The 26,635-nt window shown below is 46.3% G+C and overlaps 1 protein-coding gene across 1 annotated transcript; it reads left to right on the top strand.

Moving 5' to 3' along the window:
• The first annotated feature begins 313 nt into the window (after positions 1–313).
• fam151b (family with sequence similarity 151 member B) lies at positions 314–26,373 on the top strand. Its single transcript, XM_052020591.1, is given in 8 exon segments — positions 314–408; positions 1,797–1,922; positions 10,008–10,158; positions 11,986–12,008; positions 12,011–12,199; positions 13,976–14,111; positions 21,850–25,017; positions 25,051–26,373. Coding segments are annotated over 7 exon segments (804 nt in total). The 5' UTR covers positions 314–392; the 3' UTR covers positions 22,013–25,017; positions 25,051–26,373.
• Positions 26,374–26,635: the final 262 nt, after the last annotated feature.

Raw genomic sequence — 26,635 nt, 5'->3', positions numbered from 1 at the left:
GGGTCAGGGTCAGGGAAGGTGTAGGGTCAGGGTCAGGGTCAGGGAAGGTGTAGGGTCAGGGTCAGGGAAGGTGTAGGGTCAGGGAAGGTGTAGGGACAGGGTCAGGGACGGGGAAGGTTTACCAGACCTGCCCCGGGACAGGGGGCTCCGACCGCTGGGTTTGGGGGGATTTGACCTGAAGATAAAACGTGGTGCGGGTCGGGCCGCGGAATGTTTCTCCGCGTCGCAACAAACCCACGGCCGGGGATCAGACCGGGACCGGGGGGGGGGGGACCGGGACCGGGCCGACGCGCTGAAGGGGGTGGCGGGGAGGTGACGCGGGACGGCCGGCGGGCGGACGGGGCGGGACCGCAGGCCTCGGGCCTTCCCCGCACCGCTCCCGGAGCCACGGAATGGAGGGCGGGACAGGTACCGGGTACCGGGTCCCGGCACCGGGGGAGGGGGAGGCGGGGGAGGGGGAGGAGGGGGAGGCGGGGGAGGAGGGGGAGGCGGGGGAGGGGGAGGCGGGGGAGGAGGGGGAGGGGGGGGGCGGGGGAGGAGGGGGAGGGGGGGGAGGGGGAGGAGGGGGAGGAGGGGGGGGAGGGGGAGGAGGGGGAGGAGGGGGAGGGGGGGGAGGGGGGGAGGAGGGGGAGGGGGGGGAGGGGGGGGAGGGGGGGGGGAGGGGAGGGGGGAGGGAGGGGGGGGAGGGAGGGAGGAGGGAGGGGGGGAGGAGGGAGGGGGGGAGGAGGGGAGGGAGGGGGGGAGGGAGGAGGAGGGGGGAGGAGGGGGGAGGGGGGGAGGGAGGGGGGGAGGAGGGGGGAGGGAGGGGGGGAGGAGGGGGGAGGGAGGGGGGGAGGAGGGGGGAGGGAGGGAGGAGGGGGGAGGGAGGGGGGGAGGAGGGGGGAGGGAGGGGGGAGGGAGGGGGGGAGGGAGGGGAGGGGGAGGGGGGAGGGGAGCAGGTCCCGGCACCGGGGGTCGGCGGGGGAGCGGAGCCCGGCACCGGGGGTGGGGGAGGGGAGGGAGGGGAGGGGGGAGGGGGGAGGAGGGGGGGGAGGAGGGTGGGGAGGGGGGGGAGGAGGGGGGGAGGGAGGGGAGGGGGGGAGGAGGGGGGGAGGGAGGGGAGGGGGGGAGGGGAGGGGGGGAGGAGGGGGGGAGGGAGGGGAGGGGGGAGAGGGAGGGGGAGGGGGGGAGGGGAGGGGAGGGAGGGGAGAGGGGAGGGGAGGGGAGAGGGGAGGGAGGAGAGGGGAGAGGGGAGGGAGGAGAGGGGGGAGGGGGGGAGGGAGGGGAGGGGAGAGGGGAGGGGGGAGAGGGGAGGGAGGAGAGGGGGGAGGGAGGGGGGGAGGGAGGGGAGGGGAGAGGGAGGGAGGGGAGGGAGGGGAGGGGGGAGGGGGGGAGGGGGGGAGGGAGGGGAGGGGGGAGGGGGGGAGGAGGGAGGGGGGGAGGGAGGGAGGGGAGGGGGGAGAGGGAGGGGGAGGGGGGGAGGGGAGGGGAGCAGGTCCCGGCACCGGGGGTCGGCGGGGGAGCGGAGCCCGGCACCGGGGGTGGGGGTTGTCCCGGCACCGGGGGTCGGGGGGGGGGTGGTCCCGGCACCGGGGGGGGGGGGGGGGTGGTCCCGCCACCGGGGGGCGGGTCCCCGGAGGGAGGGTCCCGGGACGGGGGCACAGAGCCCGGGTGACCGGGTCCCCATTGAAGGGCTGAGCAGATGTCCCGTGTGGGGAACCCCGGCTCCGCTTCCATTCTCCGGACATTCCCGGGGGGACAACCTGCTCGATGTAAATGTCCAGTTCCAACAACACTAAAACCGCGTTGTTGCTCAGGTGGTGGTGGGGAAAATGCCGTGGAGCACTTCTTCAAGCAAAGAAGAATACATTCAAAAGATGCTGTGGAAATCATCTGGTATCACGCTGCCAACAAAGAAGCACAAATGAAAGAAGCGTTGAAAAGTAAGATATTGTAGCACACTAACAGAGAGAACATTATCTGCATGTGAAGTAACTCTGGGGCAGTGGACAGACACTGCCTGGTGTGCAAGTTAGGTTCAATTCTTCATGTCCTGGTCTCAACTGGACGATTTTTGTCCCAACACCCAGTGAAGTTGATAACAGATATGGCTACGTAAATTGGTGAAAGCCATGGAATAGATGAATAAATAAAACTTAATTTTAAATTGAATGTTAACTAAAAACAGTGAAAATAGAAATGCCTCAGTACTTTGAACTGTCATTCTGTGTCTTCGTACAATAGCAAAAAGTTCAAGTAGCAAAGTTATTAGGCATCATTACATTTCAGAAAGGAATATCTTTAGTGTTTGACAAAATATAAGAGGAATATTTTATTGTTCCAATTTAATATATTTTCAAAGTTCTTTTCAAAGTATTGTTATTGAGGAATGTACTTGTAGTGAAAGCTCATCGCGGATGTTGTTCCCTTATTCAAGAATGGGAGTAGGGATAGCCCAGGAAATTATAGACCAGTGAGTTTTACCTCAGTGGTTGGTAAGCTAATGGAGAAGATCCTGAGAGGCAGGATTTATGAACATTTGGAGAGGTATAATATGATTAGGAATAGTCAGCATGGCTTTGTCAAGGGCAGGTCCTGCCTTACGAGCCTGATTGAATTTTTTGAGGATGTGACTAAACACATCGATGAAGGGAGAGCAGTAGATGTAGTGTATGTGGATTTCAGCAAGGCATTTGATAAGGTACCCTGTGCAAGGTTTATGGAGAAGGTGAGGAGACATGGGATCCAAGGGGACATTGCAGTGTGGATCCAGAACTGGCTGGCCCACAGAAGGCAAAGAGTGGTTGTTGAAGGGTCGTATTCTGAGTGGAGGTCGGTGACCAGTGTTGTACCTCAGGGATCTGTACTGGGACCCTTACTCTTTGTGATTTTTATAAATGACCTGGATGAGGAAGTGGAGGGATGGGTTAGTAAGTTTGCGGATGACACGAAGGTTGGGGGTGTTGTGGATAGTTTGGAGGGCTGTCAGAGGTTACAGAGGGATATAGATAGGATGCAGAGTTAGGCTGAGAAGTGGCAGATGCAGTTCAACCCAGATAAGTGTGAAGTGGTTCATTTTGGTAGGTCAAATATGTTGGCGGAATATAGTATTAATGGTAGGACTCTTGGCAGTGTGGAGGATCAGAGGGATCTTGGGGTCCGAGTCCATAGGACGCTTAAAGTGGCTGCGCGGGTTGACTCTGTGGTTAAGAAGGCATATGGTGTATTGTCCTTCATCAATCGTGGAATTGAATTTTGGAGCCGTGAGGTATTGTTGCAGCTATATAGGACCCTGGTCAGACCCCACTTAGAGTATTGTGCTCAGTTCTGGTCGCCTCACTACAGGAAAGATGTGGAAGCCATAGAGAGGGTGCAGAGGAGATTTACAAGGATGCTGCCTGGAATGCGGAGCATGCCTTATGAAAGCAGGTTGAGGGAACTCAGCCTTTTCTCCTTGGAGAGATGGAGGCTGAAGGGGGACCTGATTGAGGTGTATAAGATGATGAGAGGTATTGATCGGGTAGATAGTCAGAGGCTTTTCCCCAGGGCTGAAATGGCGGCCACGAGAGGACGCAGGTTTAAGGTGCTGGGGAGTAGATATAGAGGAGATGTCAGGGGTAAGTTTTTTACTCAGAGCGTGGTGAGTGTGTGGAATGGGCTGCTGGCAACAGTGGTGGAGGCGGATACGATAGGGTCTTTTAAGAAACTTTTGGATAGGTACATGGAGCTGAGTAAAATAGAGGGCTATGGGTAAGCCTAGTAATTTCTAGGGTAGGGACATGTTTGGCACAGCTTTGTGGGCCGAAGGGCCTGCATTGTGTTGTAGTTTTTCTATGTTTCTATAACGGAACTATTTGTAATGAAGTTACAATAAATAATATAGATTGTTGACTGGGAGTTTACAGAAAATGGTTTCACGGATTCAGTGCCATGTTGACTTGACAAAGCCTCTGTTTTTCTGTATTGCTTGGTTATATTCCTTTCCAGCTGGAAATTGGAAAAACATACACCTTTATTTACATTGAAGTAAATACAGCACAGCGTTAATATATTATTTTTGCTGTAATTTAACATTGGTAGATTGCAAAGTAAATATTTTGAATTACTCCCTAATGTAAATATCAGTCATGTAGATGCTGTATATTTGCCACAGATGGCAGGAGTCGGACGGAGTAGATACTTGCTTCTCCAAAAATTAAAGGTTTTCTGAAAACCTGGAATGTTCCTGTTGATTAATACCCTCTGAAAATCCTTAAACAGAGGCTCCTGTTGGTATATTTGCCAATCATCTTGCAATATTTATTTAACTAAACTTAAAAGAATGTTTTACCGTGGTTTTATGGTTAATTATAGTCACAGAGTTGTAACGCACAGAAACAGGCCCTTCAGCCTACCACATCTGTCATGTCTGTTTATACCGATCCCACTTGCCTGCATTAATTCATTATCCTTCCTGCCCTGTTCATTCAAATACTTGTCCAGATGCCCCTTAAATGTTGTAACTGTTCCGGCCTCCACCACTTCTTCTGGCAGCTCATTCCAGATACTAACTACTCTTTGTGTGAAAAAGTTACCCCTCAGATCCCCTTTAAACCTTCTCTCTCTCACCTTAAACCTGTGCCCTCTGGTTTTAGACAAGGGAAACATACACTGGCTACCTCCCCTCACTGTGCCTTTCCTCACCACTCTGTGTTGCCACTTTCAGGGAATTCTGCCCCAGTACCCCAAGGTCTCTCTGTCCTACAACACTGCCCACGGCCCTGACATTCACTCTGCAAGTCTTGGCCTGCTTTAACTTCCCAGAATGCACGTTAAATTCCATCTGTGATTGCCTTGCCCATTTTCCCAGTTGATCCATAACTTGTAACCTTAGACAACCATCAATTTTGGTGTCATCCACAAACTTACCAACCATGCCACCTACGTTGTCATCCAAATCATTAATATACAATCAACAAAGAACCAGCACTAATTCCTGCGGCACACCACTGGTCACAGGTCTCCAATCTGAAAAGCAACCTTCTGTAGCAGCCTACCATACGGGACCTTGTCAAAAAGCTTGCTAAAGTCAATGTAGATAACATATACCGCCCTGCACTCTTGGTCACCTCTTCAAAAAACTCAGTCAAATTTGAGAGACCTGATTTCCCACACACAAAGCCATTCTGACTGTCCCTAATCAGTCCTTGCCTTTCAAACTGCAAATAAATCTTGTCCCTCAGAATCCCTTCCAATATCTTTCCCACCGCTCACTGGCCTGAAGTTCCCTGGCTTGTCCCTGCTGCCCTTCTTAAATAAAGGCACAACATTAGCTATTGTCCAGTCTTCCAATACCTCACCTGTGGCTAATGAAGATATAAACATTTCTGTTAAGATCCAGCAATCTCCTACCTTGCTTCCACTAATATCCTAGGATACATCTGGTCAGGCCCTGGAAATTTATCCACTTTTATGCATTTCAAGACCTCCAACACTTCCTCTTTTGCAGTGTTGATGTGCTCCAGGACATCACTGTTCCCACCCTGATCTCACTAGTTTCCCTGTCCTTCTTCACAGTAAGTACAGATGAGAAGTATTTATTTAAGACCTCACCCGTTCCCTGAGGCTCCACACGTAGGTTGTCACACAGAGGACTGCTCTCTCCCTAGCTACCCCATTGCCCTTAATATAGAATCTTTTAAGTATTCTCCTTTATCTTATCTGCCAGGGATATCTCATGGCCCCATTTTGCTCTCCTAATTTCCTTAAGTCTATTCTTACACCTCATAAACTGCTCCTCAAGGAACTCACTTGATCCCACCTGCCTCGACCTGACAGATCCCTCCTTTTTTTTTAACTGACCAGACTCTGAATATCCTTTGTCACCCAGGGTTCCCTAAGCCTGCGGGCTTGCTCTTCATTCTAACAGGAACACACTGGCCCAAACTCTTCCTCTGTCAATTTTAAAAGCCTCCCACTTGCCAGATGTTCCTTTACCTGCCAACAGCCTCTCCCAATCAGTTTTGTGTCTTCCTGTCTGATGTCACCAGAGTTAGCTTACCCCCAGTTTAGAACTTTAACTTGAGGACCACTCTTACCTTTTTCCATTACTGTCATGAAACTAGTACAATTACAGTCATTGGTCTATACTGGGTGGTGCCTCAAGAAGGCAGCTTCTGTCACTAAGGACCCTCACATGCCCTCTTCTTGTTACTACCATCGGGGAGGAGGTACAGGAGCCTGAAGACCCACACTCAACGATTCAGGAACAGCTTCTTCCCCTCCGCCATCGGATTTCTGAGTGGTCCATGAACCCATGAATATCACCTCGTTATTCCTTTGTTTTTGTATTTATCGTTATTTTAAGTCTTGCGCTGTACTGCTGCACTAAACAACACATTTCACATCACATAAGTCAGTGATAATAAACCTGATTCTGATTGTGGTCCCAAAGTGTTCCCCCACTGACACTTCAACCACTTGTCCAGTCTCATTTCCTTGGAGTGAAGCCCCTCTCTCGTAGGATCACCTGCATGTTGCTGCAGAAAGCTTTCCTGGACACACTTAACGAGTTTTGCCTCATCTACTCCCTTAACACTATGATGGTCCCTGTCAACATTAGGGAAGTTAAAATCACCTACTGTTACAATGCTGTTATTCCTACACCTATCAGTGATATACCATCATATTTGCTGCTCTAATTCCCACTGACTATTGGGGGTCTATGGTATAATCCCATCAGAGTGATCACCCCTCTTCCATCTGGCCTCGCTGGATATCCTCTCTAAGTACTGCTGTGAAGTTCTTCCTAATCAGTAGTGCAACTCCTCCATCCTCTCTCACCTCCACCTCTGTCACACCAGAGGAGCTGTACCCCAGAACACTGAGCTGCCAGTCCTGCCCATGCCTCAACCATGTTTCTGTAGTAGCTTTAACATCACAACCCCAGGTGCTGATCCGTGCCCTGAGTTCCTCTGCCTTACCTTTCAAGCTTCTTGCATTAAAGTAAATGCAGTTCAGCCTCTCAGACCTTCCTTGTTCCGTGTCTTGCCCCCGCCTGGCCTATCTACTGGACTTGCTTGCTTTAACATCTACATTTGCTTCATCTTTCTCAGCTGATGCACAACTACTTCAGGTCCTATGCCACTGCCAGATTAGTTTAAACCCTCCCAAATAGCAGCAGCAAATCTCCTCGCAAGGATATCGATCCCCCTCCAGTTCAGATGCAACCCATCCCTCTTGTACAGGTCACCTCTGCTCCAGAAGAGATCCCAATGGTCTAAGTAGTTGAAGCCCTCCTGCCTGCACCAGCTCTTCAGCCACAGATTAATTTGTCCTCTATCCTTGTACTTGGCACAGGAAGTAATCCTGAGATTACACCCCTCAAGGTCCTGCTTTTTAACCTTCTGCCTAATCCCCTGTATTTACTTTGCAGGACCTCATCTCTCTTCCTGCCTGTGTTGTTGGTACCAATGTGGCCCATGACCTCTGGCTGCTCACCCTCCCTCTTTAGACTGTCCTGTGTCCACTCAGAGACATCCTTGACCTTGGCACCAGGGAGGCAACAGCCCATCCCAGAGACTCGCTCGCAGCTATAGAAGCACCTCACTGTGCCCCTGTCTATCGAGTCCCCTCAATTATATCTTAACCATCTTCACCTCGAATGGGCACTGATTCTCTCATCACAAGTCTCACTCACCTTTGTACTTAGAGCTAACAAAATTAACAATGTACCAACATATTTATTTACTTTAAGAAATAAAAGGAAGAACTGTGTTTTTCTAACTTCATAATGTTTTTGAGGATTTAACTAGCACCAGTATATAGAATATTTTGTATTTCAAATGGCATTTCATAAAGTAGCATGCAGGAGGTTGTTGCAGAAAATGTGATGGGATCAGGGGTAACGTGTCAGAGTGGTGAAGAGCCAGAAAACAGAATAGGAATAAATTGATTCAGGTTGATCAGCTGATACAAGAGTGATGTCACTGGAACCTGTACTGACCCTTCAGCTATACACAATCTGTATTGATGATATAGGAGAAAAGAACAGTAATATATCCCAGGGTGTTGATTTATACAAAGCTAAGTGGGATTGAATGATGAAGAGGATGCAAAGTTCTGAAGAAGAATCTGCACAGGTTAAGCAAGTTGGCAAGAATGTGGCAGATGTCTAATGAAGGACAAGACATACAGAATGAGGCCATTCGGCCCATGTTAGGTTATTCCCTTTGGAGGCGAGGAAAGCAAAATACTTAAAATACTTAAAAGGTGCGAAATAGTGAATAGTACTTAGAGGGATCTCGAGACGCTTGTGAGGTGCAGAAAGTAAATATCCAGGTAGAACAAGCAATAAAGAAGGCAAATACATTGGAAAAACTGCTGGAAATCTGAAGCAAAAACAGAAGATGCTGGAAACACTCAGCGAGTCAGGCAGCATCTGTGGAGAGAGAAACATGGAGCTCTGCTTTTACTGAAGGGAAATGGTATGTCAGCCTTTTCTGCAAGTGGATTGGAGCTCAAAGATTTTAAAAATCTTCATTGAATATTGGTAACTTCATTTGGAATAATACACTTCCCTAAAGAAGGGAATACAATGCAAATTCAATGGATTAATTACAAGAATAAGGGAGTTGTCCACTGAAGAGAGATTGAGTAGAAAAGTTTTATGAGGATGTTGCCAGGACTCGTGGGCCTGAGTTATAGGGAGGGGTTGGCCAGGCTGGGTCTTTATTCCTTGGAGCGTAGGAGAATGAGGGGCGACCTTGTAGAAGTGTTTAAAATTATGAGAGGCTTAGATAAAGTGGACGGTAACAGTCTTTTCCCCAGGGCAGGGGAGTCCAAAACTAGGGGGTGTAGGTGTAGGGTGAGAGGGGAATGATTTATAAAGGACCGAGGGGTAACATTTTCACGCAGAGGGTGGTGAGTATATGGAACGAGCTGCCAGAGAAAGTGGATGAGGCAAGTACAACAGTATCATTGAAGAAGCACTTGGATAGGTACATGGAGGGGCAGGGTTTAGAGGGATATGGGCCGAACGCAGGAAATTGGGACTAGCTGGGTGGGCACCGTGGTCAGCATGGACTGGTTGGGCTGAAGGGCCTGTATCCCTGCTGTGTTGCTCCCTGACTCGATGACTCTATGAGTAAAATTGACTTGTGTTCATTGGAGTCAGAAAATCAGAGGTGATGCCATTGACATGAGAGGGATTGACAGGATAGGCACTGGGAGACCGTGTTCCCTCGCTGGAGAATAAGAATGAGTAGGATGTAATATCAGAATAAGTGTTGACCATTTTTATACATCATTATGTGGAGGTGTTTAAACCTCTATAATTCTCCACTGCAGAGGGATTTGGATGCTTTATGTCTGAGTACATGTAAAAGGAGTCAAGGTACTATCTAGCTGAGAGGACTTAAGGCATAGGATCAGGTACGATTTTATTGAATGGCAGTTGAGACTCAAGGGGTCTTACATACTGCTATTGGGAATTGGAACTTATAGACAGGGATAGTATCTAGAATTTCAATCTTAGTGCTGACAATTCACCTTCAAATATTACAACCAAATTCCAGGCAGAAGTCTGAAATCACCGAGGCGATGGCAGCACTCGACTGAAATTCATGGGCTCCAGAAGCAGACTCTGAACTTTTCCAGAATCCTTGGCCACAAGGCTGGGAACTCTGTTCCTGGAATCCCTGTCAGGCTCATTGGTTTCCCTGGAGAGAGAGGGGTAAATAGGAGCAATGTTCGATCTCTGACAGTTTTGACAACAAAGCTTGGGGACATGGCTGAGCCAGCTGCCAGCGCAGTTCTGGGGCAGCTTTCCACTGCTGGCCTGAGAGGCCTTGCATTGCTCCGTAGTTTACTGACCAGTGGGAGCTGCCTTACCTGCAGAGTTGGACCTAGGCACCCACTGCAGTAGAAGACGATTTAACAGGCAAGTGACTTAATGTTCTTGAAGGTTTTAATGAAATTTGTGCTTTGCAGTAAATATGGCAAACATTGGATATCCATTGCTAACAGATACCTTATTTTTACATGAACAGGTGATGCCCACATGATTGAAGCAGATATTATTTCTGGGAGCCAAGGGCCAATTATGGCCCATCCTCCTGAAACTGACAGTGACAACACATTGCAAAACTGGTTAAATGAGGTGCTACAATCAGATAAAGGAATCAAACTGGATTTTAAGAGGTACAGCTGCTGAAAAACCCATATTATTTGTTGGGAGTTTGGTTTTGATAATTTAACAGTGGATGCTCTTCCATTTAATGAGTCAGTAGCAACGATGTGCACTTTTAAATCAGGCTTTAACTAGTTGGGGAGTGGGTTCTAGCGATGGGAAGTTTAATAAATCAAAAAGAAATGAGGGAGTAGTGGTACAGGATAGTGGTATGGTATAGCAGTGCATACTATAGCAGTGGTATGGTATAGCAGTGCATAGTATGGCAGTGGTATGGTGTGGCAGTGCGTAGTATGGCAGTGGCATGGTGTGGCAGTGGCATGGCAGTGGCATGGCAGTGGCGTGGCGTGGTATGGCAGTGTGTACTATAGCAGTGGTATAGGATAGTGAGGGGGAAAGTGAAAGTCAAAGTGTGACAAAAGAGAGCAACACCTATAAGCAAAGGTGCATCGCAGAAAATAAACTGGAGTGAGTGAAAAACATAAGAAGTTGAAGCTTTGGGCCCTTTAGCTGAATGCACGCTGACAGCACAACAAGTAACACATGGCTGTAGTGGAGACATGGTTGCAGGAGGACCAGGAGTAGGAACTCTGTTTACCAGGTTATTCCAAATGAACAGCTTTGTTAATGCAGGAAGGTATCGACACAGTATTCAGTAGTGAAATGGGTGCAGTGGAGAGTGATGTGGAATTGTTTTCAGAATCAGGTTTATTATCACTGACATATGACATGAAATGTGTTGTTTTGCGGCAGCTGTACAGTGCAAGACATAAAAATCTATAAATTACAAAAATAAATAAATCATGCCTAAAAAAACAAATAACGAAACGAGGTGGTGTTCACCAGCCTCCCCTCCTTGGACTCTGTCTTTACCTCTCGTTGTCTTGGTGAAGCAGCCAGCATAATCAAAGACCCCACCCACCCGGGACATCCTCTCTTCTCTCCTCTTCCATCGGGTAGAAGATACAGGTGCCTGAGGGCACGTACCACCAGACTTAAGGACAGCTTCTACCCCACTGTGATAAGACTATTGAACGGTTCCCTTATACAATGAGATGGACTATGACCTCACGATCTACCTTGTTGTGACCTTGCACCTTATTGCACTGCACTTTCTCTGTAGCTGGGACACTTTACTCTGTACTGTTATTGTTTTTACCTGCACTACATCAATGCACTCTGTACTAACTCAATGTAACTGCCCTGTGTAATGAATTGATCTGTACGATTGGTTTGTGAGAGAAGTTTTTCACTGTACCTCGGCACAAGTGTTAATAATAAACCAATACCAATACCAATAGTGTTCATGGGTTGTTCAGAGATCTGATGGCAGAGGGGAAGAAGCTGTTCCTGAATCGTTGAGTGTGGGTCTTCAGGCTCCTGTACCTCCTCCCCGATGGCAGTAACAAGAAGAAGACATGTCCCGGGTGGTGAGGGTCCTTAGTGACAGCTACCGCCTTCTTGAGGCACCGTCTCTTGAAGATGTCCTTGATGGTGGGGAGGGTTGTGCCTGTGATGGAGCTGGCTGAGTCTACAACCCTCTGCGACCTCTTGCGATCCTGTGCATTGGAGCCTCCGTACCAGGCCGTGATGCAACCAGTCAGAACGCTCTGACTGACTGGGGGGAAATAAAACACAGCTGGGACTAGACTACAGGCGGTTAAGGCATTGCTTCTTGATAGGATGAACAATGAACAGGAAGTATCAAAGGCATGTAAATAGGGAACCGTAACTATTAATGGGTGATCTTAATCTGCAAATTTGTGACATCATTGTTAACAATTGTGTCTGATGAAATTACTGTGTATTAAGATTCAGTACTTTGTCATTTTTTGAAGTTTATCGGCTGTGGAACCTGCAATGAAATGTTACTTTCAATGAAGCATTTTCTCACACGCCCAGTTTGGATCAATGCAGATATTCTTCCTGGACCAAATGCAAGCAGTACAGAAATGATCGCAAATGAATTTCTGCACATTGTGACTTCACACTTGACAGATGTAACACTGTCTCTGGGATGGACAACCAACCAGCTGGTTGATCAAACCCAAGGTAAGGTTTGTGAAATGTAACACAAATAATTTCATGCAGATAAATCCATTGATCGACCTACTTGTTCACCATGAATACAACAAGGAGTGAGAGTGGTCAGAGAAATTAGTTCCATTGAAGGCTGCTCCATTTATCATATCGTTGATGTTCAGTCTTGTGCTTTACAGATAGTTTTAGGCAAAAGCCGTACTAATGATAGTGTAGTTGTAGCATATTTGGATTTCTAGGAAAGCTTAAATAAGTATCACATTTTAGGCTCATGATAAATAAGATTGTAAAATGCAGAGTCAGGCAAACAACCAGCAAACTGCATACAAAACAATAAAAAAAAGAGTTGAATTAAAAGGAAGTTATTTGAATTGGCAAATGGTGACAAGTAATGTTCCATAACTATTGTTCTGGGACCAAGGATACCTATCATTTTCTTTAAATGATTTAAATACTGCATGTGTAATTTCAAATTTTCTGTAAGACATTAAAGAGTGCTACAGCTAATACAGAGGAAGTCATCAATAAACCCGCATTCTAGATGTGTAATTCTAAAATGAATTTCATTATAAATAAATGCAAAATGAAACACTTTGCTGGAAGACAAGGAAGCAATGAATTGGTGGAATGTAAGCGTTTAAATGGTTTAGAGGAATGGGGGATCTACACTACTCATTACCAGTATGTGTTTCAGGTTAAAGCAGCCAGAAAAACAAAGATCCAGGATTCATTTCTAAAGGAGGAGAATTGAAAAGCAGATAAGTTAAAACTTGGAGAACTTTGGTAAGACCACTCTCGGAATATTCTGAAAGTTCTGTTCTCCTTACTATATCTAAGATATAGAGTCATTGAGAAAGGTGAAAGATACCAGAACAGACCAGAACAAGGAGGCCATATGTATAAGCCAGTGACTTGTAAACCCTATGGGTAATTCAGAACAAAACACCTTATTTTGAGTGAGATTTAAATGTGGAACTCAATACCACAAGGAGCAATTGAGGCAAATTGTGTAGACGGGTTCAGGAGGAGCACACAAGAGAGAAAGGTATAAAAACAGGTGGGAGGAGGTTCACAAAAGGTATCATCAATAATATGGATCTGTTGAACTGAGTGGCTTATTTAATGTGCATTACTACATCACTGGAATTGGTTTATTATTGTCACGTGTACTGAGGGACGGTGAAAAGACTTGTCTTGCATACCGTTCACACAGATCAATTCATTACACAGTGCATCGAGGCAGTACAAGGTAAAGCAATAACAGAACGCAGAATAAAGTGTCACAGCTACAGAGGAAGTGCAGCGCAGGCAGACAATAAGGTGCAAGGTCACAACAAAGTAGATTGTGAGGTCAAGAGTCCATCTTATCGCACGAGGGAACCATTCAATAGTCTTATAACAGCGGGATAGAAACTGTCCATGAGCCTGGTGGTACGTGCTTTCATGTTTTTGTATCTTCTGCCCAGGGGAAGAAAACTAATGTCCCGGGTGGGTGGGGTCTTTGATTATGTTGGCTGCTTTACTGAGGCAGCGAGAAGTGTAGACAGAGTCTATAAATTGATGAGGGTCCCATCAAATAGTTCCCTATCTAGGGGCACTGAGCTCCGGTCACTGTTCCCTATCTAGGGGCACTGAGCTCCGGGCACTGTTCTCTATCTACGGGCACTGAGCTCTCGGGGCCCTGTTCTGTTTTTACTCAAATTCTTTAACATTTATCTTGTTGGAAGTAGGGAGGTGATTTGAAAATAAATAAAACATCTTTAAAACTCGGTTTCGCTTTGTCTGCAGGCTACAGCTGGGAGATGGTGAAGGGGATGGAGCAGATCTGTCAGTCGCTCTGCCAGCCGGTAACGTTCCCCGTCCGAGCAGCTCTGGTCCGACTGTCCTGGCCACAGTTACACTGGTTGCTGCAGCAGTCTGAAAGGTAAAAGGATTCTTCTGGAAGTCTCTTCTTCCAGCAGCTGGCTCACTTTGAATGAAACTTGCTCATAGAGTCACCAGAGCAATATAGCATGGATACAGGCCCTTTGGCTCAACCAGTCCATGCCGGCCACGGTGCCCACCCAGCTAGTCCCAGTTTCCTGCATTCGGCCTGTATCCCTCCAAGCCCCGCCCCCCATGTACCTATCCAAGTGCTGCTTAAATTATACTGTTGTACCTCCCTCACCCACTTCCTCTGGCAGCTCATTCCATACACTCACCGCCCTCTGTGTGAAAAAGTTCCCCCTCAGGTCCCTTTTGAATCTTTCCCCTCTCACCCTAAACCTATACCTCTTAGTTTTGAGCTCCCCCTACCCTTGGGGGAAATTACTGTCCACCATATCTATGCCCCTCATGATTTTATAAACCTCTAAGGTCGCCCCCTCAGTCTCCTACGTTCCAAGGAATAAAATCCCAGCCTGGCCAACCTCTCCCTATAACTCAGGCCCTCAAGTCCTGGCAACATCCTCGTAAATATTTTCTGCACTCTCTCCAGTTTAACCACGTCTTTCTTGAAAAAGAGTGTCCAAAACTGTACACAGTGCTCCAAGTGCGGCCCTCACCAACGACTTATACAACTGTAGCATAATGTCCCAACTCCTGTACGCAGTGCCCTGACTGGTGAAGGCCAGTGTGCTAAACATCTTTTTCACCACCTGTCTACTTAATGGCACCGCTTTCAACAAATTATGCACTTCTACCCCTGGGTCCCTCTGTTCTATTACACTCCCTAGTGCCCTACCATTCATAGTACAAGTCCCATGCTGGTTTGAGTTTCCCAAATGCATCACCTCACACTTCTCTGTATTGAAATCCATTTGCCGCTCCTCGGCCCACTTCCCGAACTGATCAAGATCCCCCCGTAATCTACAATAACCTCCTTCACTATCACAGCACCTCCTAATTCTGTGTCATCTGCAAACTTACTGATCAAGCTTTGTGCATTCGCAATCCAGATCATTTATATAAATAATGAATAACAAGGGTCCCAAAGCCAACCCCTGTGGCACACCACTAATCACTGGTCTCCCGTTTCCAGAAACAACTTTCAACCACCGCCCTCTTGAGCAACCATGATATTCTCTTCAGTAAACACCGAGGAGAAATATTCATTAAAAATCCCACCCATCTCCTGTGGCCCGAGACACAGACGGGCCTGCTGATCTCTAAGGGGGAACTACTCTCTCCCTGGCCACCCTTTTACTCTTAATATACTGTGTCTATAGAACCTCTTGGGATTTCCTTAACTTTACCTGCCAGATCCATCCCATATCTTTCACTTTGCCCTCCTGATTTCCCTCTTGTGTATTGTTAATCTTTTTATAGTCATCAGGGATTCACTCATCCCGGCCTCCTGAACCCAATGTGTGCTTCCTTTCTCTTGACCAGAGCATCAATATCTCTCATCAGAGGGTCCCTAAAATTGCCAGGTTTACCCTTCACTCTAACAGGAACATGCTGCTCCTGAACCCTTAATATCACACTCATAAAAGCCTCCAACTTGCAATTCATTCCTTTCCCTTCAAACAGGCTCACCCAGTCGACCTGCTAGATCCTGCCTAATTCCCCCAAGATTAGCCCTGCTCCAGTTTTAGCACCCTGACCTGTGGACTTGCCCCCTCCTTTTCCATCACTGTCCTAAAACTCATAGAATTATGGTCACTGGACCCAACGTGCTCCCTGACTGCCACCTCAGTTACCTGCCCTGCCTCATTCCCCAAGAGGAGATCCATTATTGCACCCTTCCCGAGTATATTGACTGGGAAACTTTCCTGGACACATTTCACAAATTCCACACTGTCCAGGCCCTTAACACTATGTGGCCCAATCAATACCTCAGTGGGTAGTGATCTCTCAGTGGGTGAGCATTTTGGAGATAGTGATCATAATTCTATCTCCTATATGATAGGACTGGAGCGAGATAGGAACAGACAGACTAGAAAGGCGTTTACTTGGAGTAAAGGGAATTATGAGGCTCTCAGGCAGGAAATTGGAAGATTAAATTGGGAACAGATGTTCTCAGGGAAAAGTACGGAAGAAATGTGGCAAATATTCAGGGGATATTTGTGTGGAGTTCTGCATAGCATGTTCCAATGAGACAGGGGAGTCGCGAGAGGATACAGGAACCGTGGTGTACAAAGGCTATAATAAATCTAGTCAAAAGGAAAAGAAAAGCATACAAAAGGTACAGAGAGCTAGGTATATGTTAGAGATCTGGACGAGTATAAGGCTAACAGGAAGGAGCTTAAGAAGGAAATTAGGAGAGCCTGGAGAGGGGACATGAGAAGGCCTGGTGGGCAGGATTAAGGAAAACCCCAAGGCATTCTACAAGTACGTGAAGAGCAAGAGGATAAGATGTGAAAGAATAGGGCCTGTCAAGTGCTAGCAGTGGGAAAGTGTGTATGGATGCAGAAGAAATAGCAGAGGTACTTAATGAATACTTTACATCAGTATTCATTACAGAAAAAGACCTGGGGGATTGTAGTGAGGACTTGCAGCGGGTTGAAGAGCTTGAGCATGTAGATGTTAATAAGAGGAGGTGTTGAAACTTTTGGAAAACATCAAGTTGGATAAGTCGCCGGGACCAGATGAGATGTACCCCAGGCTGCTGTGGGAGGTGAGGGAAGAGATTGTGGAGCCTCTGACAATGATATTTGCATCGTCGATGGAGACGGAGGAGGTTCCAGAAGATTGGAGGGTTGCAGATGTTGTGTCCCTTATTCAAGAAAGGGAAGTAGAGGTAGCCCAGGATTATTATAGACCAGGAGTCTTACCTCAGTGGTTGGTAAGCTGATGGAGAAGATCCTGAGAGGGCAGGATTTATGAACAGTTTGGAGAGGTATAATATGATTAGGAATAGTCAGCATGGCTTTGTCAAGGGCAGGTCCTGCCTTACGAGCCTCTTGGAATTTTTTGAGGATGTGACTAAACACAATCGATGAAGAGAGAGCAGTAGATGTGAGTGTGTATGGATTTCAGCAAGGCGTTGATAAGATACCTCATGCAGGCTTATTGAGAAAGTAAGGAGACAATGGGATCCCAGGGGACATTGCAGTGTGGATCCAGAACTGGCTGGCCCACAGAAGGCAAGAGTGGTTGTTGAAGGGTCATATTCTGGCATGGAGGTCGGTGACCAGTGGTGTACTTCAGGGATCTGTCCTGGGACCTTTGCTCTTTGTGATTTTTATAAATGACCTGGATGAGGAAGTGGAGGGTTAGATTAGTTAAGTTTGCGGATGACACAAAGGTTGGAGGTGTTGTGGATAGTATAGAGGGCTGTCAGAGGTTACAGCGGGACATGGATAGGATGCAAAGTTGGGCTGACAAGTGGCAGATGCAGTTCAACCCAGATAAGTCTGAAGTGGTTCATTTTGGTAGGTCAAATATGATAGCAGAATATAGTATTAATGGGTAGGACTCTTGGCAGTGCGGAGGATCAGAGGGATCTGGGGGTCCGAGTCCATAGGATGCTCAAAGCAGCTGCGCAGGTTGACTCTGTGGTTAAGAAGGCATATGGTGTATTGTCCTTCACAATCGTGGAATTGAATTTTGGAGCCGAGAGGTATTGTTGCAGCTATATAGGACCCTGGTCAGATCCACTTGGAGTACTGTGCTCAGTTCTGGTCACCTCACTACAGGAAAGATGTGGACGCCGTAGAGAGGGTGAAGAGGAGATTTACAAGGATGCTGCCTGGAACGCAGAGCATGCCTTATGAAAGCAGGTTGAGGGAACTCGGCCTTTCTCCTTGGAGCGACGGAGGATGAGGGGGGGACCTGATAGAGGTATATAAGATGATGAGAGGCATTGATTGGGTGGATAGTCAGAGGATTTTCCCCAGGACTGAATTGGTGGCCACAAGAGGACATAGGTTTAAGGTGCTGGGGAGTAGATATAGAGGAGATGTCAGGGGTAAGTTTTTACTCAGAGAGTGGTGAGTGCGCGGAATGGGCTGCCCGCAACAGTGGTGGAGGTGGATAACATAGGGTCTTTTCAGAGACTGTTGGATAGGTACATGGAGGTGAGAAAATAGAGGGCTTTGGGTAAGCCTAGTAATTTCTAGGGTAGGGACATGTTCGGCACAGCTTTGTGGGCCGAAGGGCCTGAATTGTGCTGTAGGGTTTCTATGTTTCTAATAATGGGAAAATTAAAATTTCCCACTAATTCAGCACTTTTATTCTTACAACTTATGAGCAATTTTTCTTACACACTGCTCCTCAAGTTCCCGCTGACTCATTGGGGGGGGGGGGGTTCTATAATTACAGCCCCAGTAGAGTGACCCTCTCTTTCTTGTTTCTAAGTTCTACCCACATGGCCTCAATGGACGATATTCCAAGAATGTCGTCTCTAAGTTATGCTGTTACATCCTCCCTTATCAACACGCAACACCCTCCTCGCTTACCTGTCCCTCTGTCACATCTATAGCATCTATATCCTGGAACATTGAGCTGCCAGTCCTGCCCTTCTCTCAGCCACGTTTCTGTTATGACTATAACATCCCAGTCCCCAGAGCCAATCCCTGCTCTGAGTTCATCCGCCTTACCTGTTAAACCTTATGCATTAGGACAAATGCAGTTTAACTGGGTATTCCTTTCCCTGCCTTTACTGTGCCCCTGACTATCCTGATTTCTAAACCTGCTCTCGCTGGCTTCTGCTTTATCCCATGACTTGGTCCTGCTCAGAGTCCCAACAGTATCTAAAGGGGGCATATCTGTTAGTGAGGGGAATGGCCACAGGGGAACCCCGCCACTGACTGCCAACTCCCCTGACTTCTGGTGGTCACCCATCTATCTGAAGCCTGCACTCTGGGTTTGACCACCTCAGTAAAACTCTCATCCATGATGTCTTCAGCATCCCAGGTAATCCTGACTATGTCCAACTCCAGCTCCAGTTCCTTGACCCGGTCTGTCAGGAGCTGCAGTTGGGTGCACTTCCCACAGATGTAGTCATCAGGGAGACCCAGAGGTTCCCGCCTTCCCACATTTGACTGAAGTCAACAGAGCCTTGATTTTGTAGGTTATACTTATTACTGACTTGAATGTGTAAATGCTTATTTACCATCTCTATTTCAGATTTTCATCTTTACAGTTTTCTTTCATTTCTTTGTGTTTGAGCTCTCATCCTGTCTGAAAGTGTGATGACAAAAAGGGAACAGCAAACGGAAGTGTTGTGTTTCAGCCCATAGAGGGTGTTGGAGAGAGGAAAATACACGCAGTGGTGATTCTGTGCATCGTGGACTGTGAAATCCTGAAAGGAGCCAGTTCTTAAAAACAAAAGAGAAAGCAGCAACCGCACCAGTTAGCCTAGTATCAGTGGTGGGGAAAATGCCAAAGGACATGGCAGGACATCTGGAGAATATCAAAGGGATTCGCTAAAGTCAACGTGGATTTCTAGAGGGGAAATCATGTTTGATAGACCGACTGGAGTTTTTTGAGGATGGAATTGGTAGAATAGATAAGGGAAGATCAGTGGATGTGATGTACTTGGATTTACAGACAGCCTTTGATAATGTTCCATGTAAAAGGTTAATGTGTAAAGTTTGATGCACGTGGTACTGGGGCTTATGAATTGGCATGAATTGAAACTGGTTGATAGATGGGAAACAAATAAGAATAAATGGGTCTTTTTCAGTTGGGCAGGAGGTGACCGGGAGGGTTTTGCAGAAATAAATGCTTAGACCTCAGCAATTCAAAATATGTATCAATGATCTGGATGGGTCGAGGGAGCAGAATGTAACATTTCAAAGTTTGGTGATGATGCTAAACCAGGTGGGATTGTGAATTGTGAGGACAATGCGAACCAACTTCATGGCGGCTCAGATAGATTGAGTTAGAACGTAAAAGAGTACAACACGGGAACAGACCCTTCGGCCCACAACATCTGTGCCGAACACGATGCCAAATGAAACTAAATCCCTTCTGCCTGCACGTGATCCACATCCCCCACTCCCTGCACATCCATGTGTCTGTCTAACAGCCTCTTCAACACCACTATCATATCTGCCTCCACCCCCACCCCTGGCAGCCCGTTCCAGGCACCCACCACTCTCTGTGTAAAAAAAAAACTTGCCCCGCACATCTCCTTCAAAACTTCCTCCCCTCACCGTAAATGCATGTCCTCTAGTGTTTGATATTTCTACCCTGGGGAACAGATTCTGACTGTCTACTGTTATCTCTGCCTCTCATAATTTGATAAACTTCTATCAGGTCTCCCCTCAGCCTCTGACGCCCCAGAGGAAAACAATCCAAGTTTTGTCCAACCTCTCCTTGTAGCTCATACCCACTAATCCGGGCAGCATCCTGGTGAACCTCTTCTGCATCCTCTCCAAAGCCTCCACACCCTTCCTGTAATGGGGCGACCAGAACTGAACACAATATTCCAAGTGCGGCCTAACCAAAGTTTATACAACTGCAATGTGACTTCCTTATTCTTATAGTCAGTTGCCCCCGACTGATGCATGTTAATCTTCTGCATCAGACTACCACGAGGGACTTGTCAAATGCCTTGCTAAGTCCAGTTAGACCACACCAGAGCTCTACTCTCATCAGTCACCTTCATCACCCCCTTCAAAAAACTCAGTCAGGTTTGTAAGACATGACTTACCCCACACAAAGCCATGCTGACTGTCCCCAACCAGGCCCTGATTTTCCAAATGCATGTAGATCCTATCCCTAAGAATCCTCTCCCAATAGCTTCCCTCTGATGTGAGGCTCACTGGCCTATAATTTCCTGGATTATCCCTACTTCCCTTCTCGAACCAAGCAAAAATATTGGCTACACTAGGCCTCCAGGACCTCGCCTGTTGCTGGCCAGGATACAAAGATCATCAAGTGCCCAGCAATCTCCTCACTTGAGTTGAGGGCAGATGTAATATATGTGGATAAGTATGAAGATATCCACTTTGGTAGGAAAGTTAGAAAGTGTATTACTTAAATAGTCACATGGCACAGAAACAGGCCCTTCGGTCCACTATATCTGTGCTGACTATCATGAAACCCATCCATACTAATCTCCTCAGTGCCTTGGCTATTGAAGCGCTCTTCTAGATGCCTATTAAACGTTGTAAGAACGTCTGCCTCCAGCACACCTTCAGGTGCCAGTTTCCTGGCCTAAGAAAGGATATACTTACCACAGAGGGAGTGCACTGAAGGTTTACCAGACCAATTCCTTGGATGGCAGGACTGCCGTATGAGAGCATTAGATTGGGAAGTGTTGATGCACAGAGAGACTTGGGTTCTTGTACACCTGTAATTGAAGGAAAATATGCAGGTCTAGAAACAGTTTAGAAGACAAGTGATACGTTGGTCTTCATTGCAAGAGCAAGAATATTTCCCTGGGTGGGGAGTGTAGAACAAGGGCAAGAGATTTAGGACGGAGATGAGGAGAAATGTCTTCATTCAGAGGGTGGCGGAACCTGGAGTTTACAGGTTTACCATCGTGGAGCACCATAGAGGCCAAGTCACTCCATTCTAGATGCAAAAGGCATCAATGGGTATTGGGAGAGTGGGGACTATGCTAATGAGATAGACTCACAGCTGTAATTAGATCAGATGACAGAGCAGGTTCAGTGCTTCAACTTCTGTGTTTTATTGAGTGTTCCAAGAGCTTTTGTTTCAATGTGTTTAGTTAACGGTTTGACCCTGCCTGCAATGTCACTTTACCCTGAGTATTTTTGTTAATGCAGGTACAGTCTGACTGTGTGGACAGCAAGAGAAGATTCGTACAGCCTTGAGGATATGCTGTACATCAGGGAGAACTTCGACAAATCAAGGATCTATTATGATCTTTTTGAACCTCAAATCAGTGAATTAAGGCAGGCAGTAAACAAAGTGACAGCCCACGCATAACAGCAAGTTACCACAGAAACAGAACTTGCATTTATCACCAGTTCTAACGCAGTAAAGCAGACCAAGACCTTTATCAAGTACAATTTGATACCAAGTAAGAAAATATGCCGGGATCAAGGTAGATTTTAAGAAGAGTTTTGGTGGAAATTCTGAAGCCTAGGGCATAGACAGCTGATGGCAAAGAAATTACATTGGAGATGCAGCAGAGACCAGGCCTGAAGAAGCACAAAGATTCGAGGGATTTTGGTGATAAGCATCCACTCAACAACTGTTGGGATGCTCTCCACAATTGACAGTGACCTCTGGACAAGAATAGTTAGGCCTCACACATGGAGAATGGCCACTTATTCCAGTTATTGGAGACTAACCACAACTGCCTTTGCTTTGTGTGAGACACGACTTTAACCACTGGAGTATTTTCCTTTGATGCCCATTGACTTCAGGCATACTTTCACATCAAAAGCCATCGCTCTCACTCTCCAATTCAGCTATTTGGTCCATGTTTGGAACAAGTCTATGATGAGGTCTGGAACTGTGATCCTTGCAAAGCCCAAACTGGGCATCAGTGCCCAGTTATTAGTGAGTAAATACCAGCTTGATAGCACTGTCAGTGACATCTCCATGACTTTGCTTATGATTGAGAGTGGGGCAATACACAGCAGGCTGGATTAGTCCTTTTTGTGAACAGCCCATACAGAGTCAATTTTACTCATTGTTAGGTAGAAGCCAGTAACTGTAGTGGGACAGCTTGGCTGGACACAGCAGTACCAGTCACTACTCCAACAGTGTCTGATCTGTGACCTTTGCTTTATCAGCATTTTTAGTGAAAGATGCCACGTAGACATAAATCCAGTACTTATTTTCCTTAATGTCATATCATGTGAAATGATTCAAAGTTTGAATCTTCAAAACAGGAGCAGAAAAAATGAATAAAATTAGGAAATGTAGCTTCTTACAGAACTAGCGATACCCAATTTTATCCTATTGAACTTGTATTTCCTGTGAACTCTAAGAAAGTTATTTGCGAATTAATTCCAAGCTGAGTGAAGTATTTTGAATTCACAACTAAGCTCTTTACACATAAATATCAATGAGAGCATCCAGTTTAAAATCATATCACCCAACAAAGGACTTTCAAATAAATCACAAATTGCCAGTGTGATAATTGCAGCCGGGCCAATAATGGTTTTGTCATTGCATATTGCAAGCCTCCAATTATTATAGCTGCATCCTTCGATCTTTATTCACAGTGTTTTTATACAGGTTTTGAAGAGTAAGTACAGAGCCTTACCATACAGACAGGCCCATTGCATCTGCCATGCCTCTGCTAGCTCTGAAAAAGATGTTGTGTTTAGTCCCACATCCCCAATTTTCATGTCTTCTGCACCCTCAAGTCTCCATGTACCTTGTTTTTAAAATGATTAATGGAATCAGCTCCCACCACCTCAGGAAAGTGTTTCTTGTCTCGCAGTTCCTGAGTGAAACCATTTCTTCCTATTGCACCTCTAGATATTTTACCGGTCATTTTGAATCTGTGACCATGGGTAACGACCCACTTACCAGAGGCTAGTTTTCCTCTCACAAAGCCTTTTGTTTGGAACATATAATATTCAGGAATATATAAAATTCTAGCATGATTGTTTTGGTTTAATATAAATATACTTTTATTTCTATACCTAACAAACCAATTTGCTTCATTGAACCACCTAAACAACCTGCTGTGCCATCGTTGGAGATTTGTGCATAAGGACATCATGAGTCTATATTTTCACCTTGGTGCCGGAAGCGTGGCGACACTCGTGGGCTGCCTCCAGAACACTCAACGCAAAAGATGCATTTCACTGTGTGTTTCAATGTACATGTGACTAGTAAAGAAATCTTTAAGTTGTGCCCATTTACAGGATACACTCTTTCTGTATTAATTCTCCCAAAGTGCATCCCACCAGTTTCTCCGTATGCCTTGCTCATCCTGAAACCTAATACTAGCCTCATCATTATTCGTCGCTTTGCCAATGTTTATCTTATCTGCAGACTTTATAACACTGCTCCCTGCACAAGCCTATATCAATAAAACACACTGAACAGAGCGATACACCCAAAACTGACCCTCGAGGGCCACGTGTTATATGGAGAATGTCTGTCTACCACCTGCTACTCTTCCTGTCACTGAGCCACTTTCACATCCCCCGCTTGTTTCACTTTTCTTTATTATCCTGTGTGGAACTTCTGATAGAGCTTCTGCACTGCCACGATCAACCCATGAAAGACTTTCATCAAGCTAGTTAATTTTCCTTTAATTAATGTATTGTTTTGCCTTTAACATAACTTGCCCCTAATAAACTATGCTGGCTCTACAATAAATTAGTAAAAATATTTTTATGCTGGTAGATGACAAATGTAGCAAGTTATCTTAAACCAATTTAATTGTTGAAATTCTCCAGCTTACTTTTAAGCAAAATAATCCTTGGAGTTATTTCAGAATTGCTGAGAGGGCACGACCAGAGACAGTGACTAAATGTCACTATTTCAGAGCCTTTGTCTTCAGCGGTTGGTCTCTTGAATTCCTGCAGCCTAACTGCTTTCCCTAAGGCTGGCCAGCTGCTTTCCAAGGCTTTGGAACAGTACTGGAGAACGTTGGAATGCAGCCAACCCAACTACCCACGTCCCACTCTTAGCAGGAATGGCAAATGCTTGGGAACAGTTAAAACAAAATCCAAGATGGCTTGAAGCAAGTCGAGCAACATTTGTGAGGAGAAATCAAGTCATCACAACTGGAAAAAGTGAGAAAACGGGCATGTTTGGAATGCCAAGTTGGGGGAGAGGTGAAGGGAGCAAAGGAGATGTCTGCAACAAGGTGCACAGCAAAGTGGTCAAGGTAACCATTACTCTAAAAACTGGTAGTTAGAGACGAGAGGAAAAAGGTACATTGAAACAGGTACAGGTATATCTGTGGGGATAGAGAGAGATGGGGGGTGCACACTTGACACTGTTGAGTTCAATATTAAGTCCTGAGAGCTGCAGTGGTGCCCAGACAGGAGATCCTGAGAGCTGCAGTGTGCCCAGACAGGAGATCCTGAGAGCTGCAGTGTGCCCAGACAGGAGATCCTGAGAGCTGCAGTGTGCCCAGACAGGAGATCCTGAGAGCTGCTGTGTGCCCAGACAGGAGATCCTGAGAGCTGCAGTGTGCCCAGACAGGAGATCCTGAGAGCTGCAGTGTGCCCAGACAGGAGATCCTGAGAGCTGGAAGCTGAGGGCAGCCTTTGCAGACTAGCTGAAGGTGATCTGTAAAGTGGTCACCAAACCTGCATCTGGCTTCTCCAGTGTGGAGGAGACCACATCATGACCACGGAGAGAAGGCAAGTGTGTTTTAAATTGCAGAGGGGTAGAGGGATGTTTGTGGGAGGGTGCACACCAGAAACACAGCAAAGTACGGCACAGCCCACCACGTCTGTGCTGACCATGATGCCAAAATTAAAGGAGTCCCACCTGCCTGCACACAGTCTGTATCCCTCCATTCCCGGCCTTTTCATGTGTCTGTCTAAATGCCTCTTAAATGAGTTGTTGTGGTAAAAAATTACTTCAACCACTGGCAGTTAGAGACAGGTTTTCATCAACTCAAGAATAGCACCTCATCTGTGTACGTTACAGACTTAATATTGAATTTAACAATTTTGGGTAACCTTGTTATATGTTGTCATGGATATGGCTGTATCTTTCCATTTCAATTGGTTTCATTTTTCTCCACTCTGGACTCTGTCTTCCCACTTCTCCACCTCTGATGGAAGATCCTCGACCCAAAACATCAGCTCTGTTCCTCTGTCCACTGACGCTCTTTGATTTGCTGGTCCTTCCACTCGGTTCCGTTTTGTTTCAGATTTCCAGTATCTGCATGTTTGAACGGTCACTTGGGAAGATGTGCCCGCTTTCTCCCAGTTGACACTATGTGGAACTGGAGGAGGGTCTGCAAGGCAAGGAATAAAATCAAATCACTCTCAGCAGATTGAATGATTTGATATTAAAGTTGTACTGGTGAAGGGCAAAAATTGCTTTGGAGAAAGGCGTTCTAAAGTTATATTTTCTCTTTTAATCTTTTTTAACACTTAGGCTGCTTTCTTTGTTTTTTAACCAGATAGATATGTTAAATTTGCTTCAGACAATGTATAACGTACACTGACTGGGGCTGATTTGAAGACCTCTCCGGGATGTAGAGGAGATGTATCAGCAAAATCAACTATTTACATAAAGTACCATAACTCTAATCCAATAAATTTACCTACTGCCACAAGTTGCATTTCTTGTCCTGATGCAAAAAAATTGGCAGAACAATTGGCGTACTATTGTTCTTGTAATTTCCCTCTGAAATAAACTTCCAGAATTTACCAACAACAGCGCAGTCTCATAATTATTGAACAAAATCAACCTGAGTTTTTGCCTAGATGGTAGGATTTGCAAGCAAGTTACCCCAGCATTCATTTTTCATCAGTCCTTGAGAGTGAAAGTTGTGGTAAACATGACCTTGGAAGAACAGCATTGACTAAGACCTACTGAAGAATAGGTGCTCAGTAAGATTAACTTGATAGCAGGTCCACAATACTTTAAAAAGGAAAAGCTCTTTTGTATTCT

Source organism: Pristis pectinata, chromosome 7 (assembly GCF_009764475.1).
Source record: "Pristis pectinata isolate sPriPec2 chromosome 7, sPriPec2.1.pri, whole genome shotgun sequence".
In the NCBI taxonomy this organism is placed as follows: domain Eukaryota; kingdom Metazoa; phylum Chordata; class Chondrichthyes; order Rhinopristiformes; family Pristidae; genus Pristis; species Pristis pectinata.
This window is presented reverse-complemented; position numbering and strand designations above follow the sequence as displayed.